At 44.5% G+C, this 7,258-nt stretch overlaps 1 protein-coding gene across 1 annotated transcript; it reads right to left on the bottom strand.

Moving 5' to 3' along the window:
- Window positions 1–3,977: 3,977 nt before the first annotated feature.
- LOC311039242 (kelch domain-containing protein 3-like) lies at window positions 3,978–5,189 on the bottom strand (the record flags this gene model as incomplete). Its single annotated transcript, XM_084048939.1, has 2 exons — window positions 3,978–4,526; window positions 4,698–5,189. 2 exons carry the CDS (start codon window positions 5,187–5,189, stop codon window positions 3,978–3,980), a joined length of 1,041 nt encoding a protein of 346 aa, XP_083905065.1.
- Between the last annotated feature and the right edge of the window lie 2,069 nt (window positions 5,190–7,258).

The raw sequence follows: 7,258 nt of genomic DNA, 5'->3' as shown, positions 1-7,258 counted from the left end.
GCTATTTTCAGTAGTTTGGGTCCCAGGGAGACATAACATTGCCCTACCTTAACAGTACGTTTTAACAGCGGGCGACTCTCGGGCGATCGCCGGGCGACATCGCCCAAAAGATAAAGAAAATCCATCTTTCATCGCCCCCCCCCGCCCACTTCGCCCTATCGCCAGTAGTTGCCGGCTCTCATAGACATATAATGCACTTTCGGAAAATACTATCCTGATCGCCCGCTGCTAAAACGCACCGTAACAACCACTGCCCTATCTATACAGGCCACCCTCAGATGCCAGCCTCTTAGGACGTATATATGACCAGAGAGGAGGCCGTGGCTACATGACGTTGAGCTGGACATCTGACCATACAGTACATGAAGTAAGAAGACAGGCTGGTCACATGAAGTCCGAGGTCTGTATTGGAACTCAGGCCGAGCTGTGCCGTAGCGTGGCGGTCCAGGCACCGTAGGCTGTAATGCCAGCCTGACAGCGTGTCGCGGGTTCGACTCCCTTTCCCGACGACCTTTGCTGCGTGTCACCCCCCCCTTCCCATCTCTCTCCCCATTTCCTGTGAGCCTACTTTCCCTATCCCTCTCTAAATAAAAAAAAACAATAAAAAAGGATCCACCGGTGCCAAATGTCTTGTGTAGCCTACACTGTCAGTAGGCCAACTTAGTACCTCCACACATGTTTTCACCTTCAGTTTAGTTTTTCTCTGGAACTTTCACATAATGTTATTTAGATAGCATATCTAAATACGTCCCCGCCGCCCCCCCCAGTAAACGAATGCCCTACTTGATCATGCAGAGTCACACAAAAGCATCAAACTAGCAGATCTACAATCTTGAAACATGACGCAAAGCGACACGTTTTAAGCTTGTAGATCTGCTACTTTTGCTATTTTTGAATTTGAATCCTGTTTAGGACAATGATATACCGTTTTGCTACATCTGTTTTTTTTAGACGTACACAGTAGAATCCTCAGTGTTATTTTCATTCCTCATGGACAAAAATATCTAGTATGACTTGAAGAGTTTTCTGTAAATTTATTTTTGGATGAATGGATTATTATTCATGATGTTAATTTAGAACTGATGTGTGATTCTCTAGGTACATCCACTAGAAATCTGTAATATGTTTCAACTGTATTGCACAGTTTTTAAATGTAGGTCATTTTTCACTGTCATTTGATTGATTATCTTAATTGACTGTAGTCACTGACCCTGATGTGGGGATTGAAGAGGTTGCTCTTGATTGCTCCACCCGGTCATGATTGTCTGATCCCCATCAGGTGTGTCTTTGTTGGTGTGGCCTATATAACAGACCAGTAGTTTGTTACACTGCCATCCCTTCATTCTGATGAAAGCCAGGGGGCCGAAACGTTAATACATTCAAAAAGAAGTTCATATGGAGACAGAATGTGTGACACTTTTTTCTTTGTTTCCAGTAGTCAGCACCTCACCACAACCATGGGTGTGCGTTACCTTTGCTATCACATTTAGAAGAGTTAACACATGTAATGGACCCTTAGGGTTCCATTTCATTTGTTAACTCTTCTGAATGATATTAACAACACTGTGAAGCCACTAATTTAAGCGGCACTACAGTATGTAACATGTTTTTTTTATGATTAAATTATCATTTTGTCCAATCTGTACGGTAGAGTATGTTAATACAATATAACTTATACCATTGGGGTGGTTGGATTTTGGGCGCGTTCGAAAATTACGCAGCGGAGCACACTCGCCTATTAGTTTGTATTGGCCAATGCGCTCAGTGCTGTATTTTCGAACGCACCCATTGTCTCCCTGCTCTTCTATTGAGACATTCAGATTTTGTCAAAGGTCATGTCTCAACCTAGACACAGGATCTGACCCAAACTTTGACCTGAGGGTCTAGATTAATTTTATGCCCTGAGCAAGCAGGCAGGCTCTATTAGCTCAATGGTAAAAGCATTTTTTGAACATATACACTTTTAATTCAAACCTTTGAGTAAATGTGTGTGGGGGGGGGGCTAAAATACATATATTCAAATCAAGATTTTTCAAAAATAGCTTGTGGCATTGTACCAGGTGCCGCGCTATGAGCTTGTAGATCTGCTATTTTTGAATAGCCAAACAAATCTAAAAATGACACACAGATGCGTTCCCGGTCTTAATGGGTTAAGCCAAATGCTTATTGTGTTTTGAATTTAGATGTGTTTATGTAGTTTGGGTAAGGTACAGGCCTTTATCAATCCTGCAGGTGAAATTCAGTTTCAACTTCACCCAGCTGATGACTGCTCAGTCATCATCACCAATTAGTATCATTTGGTTACATCTGTGTTTACCCTACTATTTCATGTCATCATGGGCCATGGGCCATGATGATGGTGCACAGCACAGCATATGCTGGGAAACAACTGAAGATCTCTAGAACACTGGTTCTAAATGCCAGGGGGTCCACATGGATGCTTACAGTATGGGTCTGTAAACAAACATGGAGGAGTTTACAGTAGATTGGGGTCCCAGACAATACATTGTATCAACAAGACCAGGAGACCTGGTTCTGCCAGACCCAGAATAAATTCCTAGTACGCAACACACCTACAAACCACTTTCTCTGCATTCAGGCCGGACTTCGCATGACGTGTCAGCCTGTGTCCCTTTTATGCCCATGTATGGAGAAAAGAGGGACAGACCGAGGTCCCTTTTATGCCCATGTATGGACGAAAGGGGGACAGACAAAGCCTCATGTAGGCCGACCCCCTGGGTCTGGCAAATATGGGGGTTCGTGGCCTGTGCATATCAAGCTGGGCGCCTTTGAACTGAAAAGGGCTAGAATCACTGCTTTAGAAAGTAACAGGTCATTGCCAGACCCAGAGGGTCAGCCTACATGAGGCTTTGTCTGTCCCTCTTTCGTCCCTATTTTGTCCATATATGGGCATAACAGGGACACAGACAGACACATACAGAGATCTCTTTTGTCCCTCTTTCGTCCCTCTTTTGTCCATATATGGGCATAAAAGGGACACAGACAGACACATACAGAGATCTCTTTTGTCCCTCTTTTCCTTCAACCACTAGGGGTCTGGCAGTACCAGGTCTCCTGGTCCTAGTTCTGATCTCATGTTCTACTCACTGTGTTATCGCCTCAAACATGAGCATGGAAAAAAAAACATGTCAGAAACACAAAGGTCTCCACCTTTGCAGTCAATTTCCTCTTCCACTCCCAGCTCTTTTACACACGTGTGTCCTGAAGTCATCTTCCATACCTAGTCTTTGTGGTGTCTGTATTCATTGCTGATGGAGATCAAACTGGGCACAGACGTTTCTATTCTTCAAGATCTTCTCCTTTGCGGCCATGTCTGTCCTGGTGCCGTTCTGTTGCTATAGTAGTTCTCTATGTTCCTGGTGAGTATATATCGCTGCAGAGGACATTCCTGTGCTCTTCTTTTTCTCCCCATCTGAATGAAGGAAGCTTCTTTTAAGGTTTTTTTTAGGGTCGTGATCTCCTCTTTACCTTTCTTCTGTTCCATCGTTTGGAAACGATTCTCTTCTCTCACCTTGGACTTAGAGCAGGGGTCTTCAACAGGGGGTCCGGGACCCCTAGGGGGTCCTCAGAGCTACTACAGGGGGTCCGCCAAATCTTTGTGTGATATGATTTTTTTTCTACCTTATCCACTTGAACCCTAAGCATCCCTTTTCTGAGGAGAAAAATAGCAGATCTACAAGCTCACAACGCCTCGCGCTGCGAGGCGTTGTGAGCTTGTAGATCGGCTATTTTTTGGCAAAGAGGTGTTTGGTGTACAGGGAAAAAAGAGCAGACCAATTGAACAAAAAAAGTTGAATCTGAAACACGATATAGAGTAGGGGGTCCCTGCTTCATCTCTCTCTCAGCTAGGGGGTCCTTGGCCTGAAAACGTTGAAGACCCCTGACTTCTAACATTTACAGTTCATCTTCAACATAGGATAAAACTTCATTTATAATCTCCCGGGGGGTTCAGAGTGTCACAGCAGCATAGTATAAAAGTGAAACCACACAACAACAAACACAGCCATAAACGCTTGCTGACACACGCACAAACTGAACTGATTCTTAGCGGCCTCGCTGGCGGAGAGCACGCTGACGTTATGTTTTCTGTGTCTGTGGCTGCTGGTCGCCATGGCTGCCAGTTCCCACCGGATGTCGTGCGGGAGTCCAGAGCGCTCCAGACCGCACTGAATAACCGCCAGCTTACACAGCGTCTTCAGACTAGGACTTAGGTCTAAGATGTAGAGGTCGGACAGCTCGTCTTCGTCGTCGTCATCGTCCTCGCCCTCGAGATCGTCGAGATTGTATCCCGCGAAGAGGAAGACGCGATCTCCCACCATGCAACAGCACATCCTCGACATCCACGAAGACGGGTTCTTCCCCTTGGGCTCGACCTTCTTCCAGGAGAGGGACGCCGGGTTGAATTTCCACAGATCGACGAAGGTTGTCATGGGGTAGCTGGTGAATATGTACAGCTCGCTGTCGTAGGCGAAGGCCGAATGGACCCCGCGTCCTTCTGGGAGAAGCTGTGCAGAAGACGAGCTCAGCCAGCAGTCGGTCTCCGTGTCAAACACACTGATGTTTTCGAACTGGTCCCCGTGGCCCCCGAATACAAACATCTTCGTCCCGATGCTGGTGGCAGAGTGATAAAATGAAACGGGCGGTGTCGTGCCTCTGGTGTTAACTAGAGACCAGACCATCGTGGCGGTGTCCAACTTGTAGATGTCATTGGTGCATCCAGTCAGCTGGTTGTATCCGCCGTAGATATACATGACCTTCCCCAAGACACAGGCCGAGTGGCTACGCCTCGCCACCGGCACGGGCCCGGAAACCCAGGGCTTGAACCATCCGTGGGCGTCGACGTCAAAAGCGTAAAGCTCCTTGCTGTCCTCCCGCGTGTAAGTGCTCCCTCCCCATATGTAGACGATGTCTTCTATCAGCACGGCCGTGTGGCCGTACCGCATGGAGGGAACCTCGACGGGACGTTCCGCTCGTCCGGACGTCACTCGAGGCAACCTCGCCCAGCGCAAAGACACCGTGTTGAATACGTGAACGTCGATCTGACCCCCGTTGTACCTGTATGTCTCCCCGTCGCAGTAGCCTCCGAAGGAGTAGACCTTGTGTCGCACTGCCACAGCAGCATGACTGGCCCTCCTCGGTCCTTTCAGATGCACCATCCAGTGCAACATGTCAAATATCAGCACAAACCTGGACCAGATTGGACTTGCTCTGTACAAGAATGGAGTTCTAAAGTGCACGCTGACACTTATATCGGTGTATCGGTACAAATGTCACACAAAGCTTTGCCAATCCGTGAAGCAAGTGCATTACGTTGACCAATCGGGGAAGCTGATCTTAAACATTTTAATTTCAAAGACCCCCAAACCTCTGAGAGTGTACCAATGGAATCAAAAGGACCCTTATGGTATTTGTACAGAATCTGCTACTACCTGTACATGTACAATATGTTGTGTCTTACTTGCACACGAGACTGTGATAATAATCTGCCTCGTTTTCTATTTCCTTTTTTGAGCATGTACAGTATTTGATATTGTTGTCCTATTATCTGACTTTCCCCCTTGTTTCTTTACTATTAGGAGAGCACATTTACGGATTCAGAAGTCGCTCAGAGCAAGTTAAGTGCATTGTGGCAGCACAATCATATTTGTGTTGCCACAGCATGAAATGAGAAAAAAAAAACAAGAAAGTAAGTACAAACATACTAAGACAAACAAATAAATATACAAACATACAAAAATTAAAATGCATTGAAACTATTAAACAACTAAACTATTAAGAATAATATGATGCCTTTGTATGAATTGATATACAGGTCTCATTGAACTGAATTAACTGAATCTAGGCTTAAAACTTTACTTTTTGATAAAGCCTGGCTCAGGCTTGCCTGGGACTAGCCCTTAGAGATGGGGGACATCCCATGTCTCACTGATATCCTCTCTCCTCCTCTCCCCATCTGTACACATTCATGTCCCATCGGTGTCTGTGCTTTCTCATCTCACAGGCTTCCATGGATCCTGATTGCAAACCACCGACTGCAGCTCCTAGGTTTCCATGTATTATAGTTGCAGACTGTTATACAGTATGCTATTATTATTGTTAATGTTATCATTCTCTCTCTCTCTCTCTCTCTCTCTCTCTCTCTCTCTCTCTCTCTCTCTCTCTCTCTCTCTCTCTCTCTCTCTCTCTCTCGTCAAGGCAGATGGTCGCCCGCCCAGAGCCAGGTTCTGGTCGAGGTCTCTTCCCATTAAAGGTGAGATTTTCCTTTGTCACCGTTGCCAAGTGCTAGCTCATGGAGGAGCTGTTATAGGTCTCTGTAGTATAGAGTATGGTCTGCTCAACATATATAGTGACTTGAGACAACTTGGCACTATATAAATACGTTGATTGATTGTCTGTCTGTCTGTCTGTCTGTCTGTCTGTCTGTCTGTCTGACTGATCATACTGATCATCTCAAATGTCCATACTGTATTTATGACAGGATAAAAAAAAAGTACATTTGTGTCTATTTTTTGACTGCCAGCATTATTTTCACTGCCTATTGTTATTCATGCCAGAGATTTTTCAATGGGAAAAAAAAAAGTACTCAGGAGCCGAGATACAAAATTTTAAAGTTTTAAGTTAACAAGGAAGTGGATGAGAGTAAAGATCTTCGAAAATTCATATCTCCTTGGTCTTTGGGTCAAAAAAAATAAAAAAAAGTAAAAAAAAAAAATAAAAAAAATTTGAATTTTTTTTGAATTTTTTTTTTTTTGCTAATATCGAATTAATTCGATCTTGGCAGGCAAGTGATGATAAGCTAATATCGAATTAATTCGATCTAGATCACAGTGTTAGAAGGGTTATTTATATTCATGTATTTAACATTTAATAACAGTGAAACTTATTATATATTATTATGTTCTTTCATCTCTCTCTTTCTCTCTGATATTTCCATCCAATCTATTATCTTTCGGTAAACTGTCTGTCTTCCTCTCATTTTGTCCCAAACAAAATACAACCCAGATTTATCCAGATTTCTCCTCTCCTCTATTGTCCAGTCTCTACAGCTCTGCATAACAAGGCCATTGTCACTGGGCCCTTAACAGCAGGGGGTTGGGGCCATAAAACTGTAGGGGGCAGAGAAAGACACAGACAGACAGACAGACAGACAGACAGACAGACAGACACTTTGGGAGGAGCAGAAACTAGCAATCCATATCTCATATAGTTGATGCCTAGTACATTGGTTCTCAAAGTG

This window comes from Gymnoscopelus microlampas, assembly GCF_963454915.1.
Source record: "Gymnoscopelus microlampas genome assembly, chromosome: 3".
NCBI classification, from domain to species: Eukaryota; Metazoa; Chordata; class Actinopteri; order Myctophiformes; family Myctophidae; genus Gymnoscopelus; species Gymnoscopelus microlampas.
Note: the sequence above shows the minus strand (reverse complement) of the source record. Positions and strands in the feature narration are given on the sequence as shown.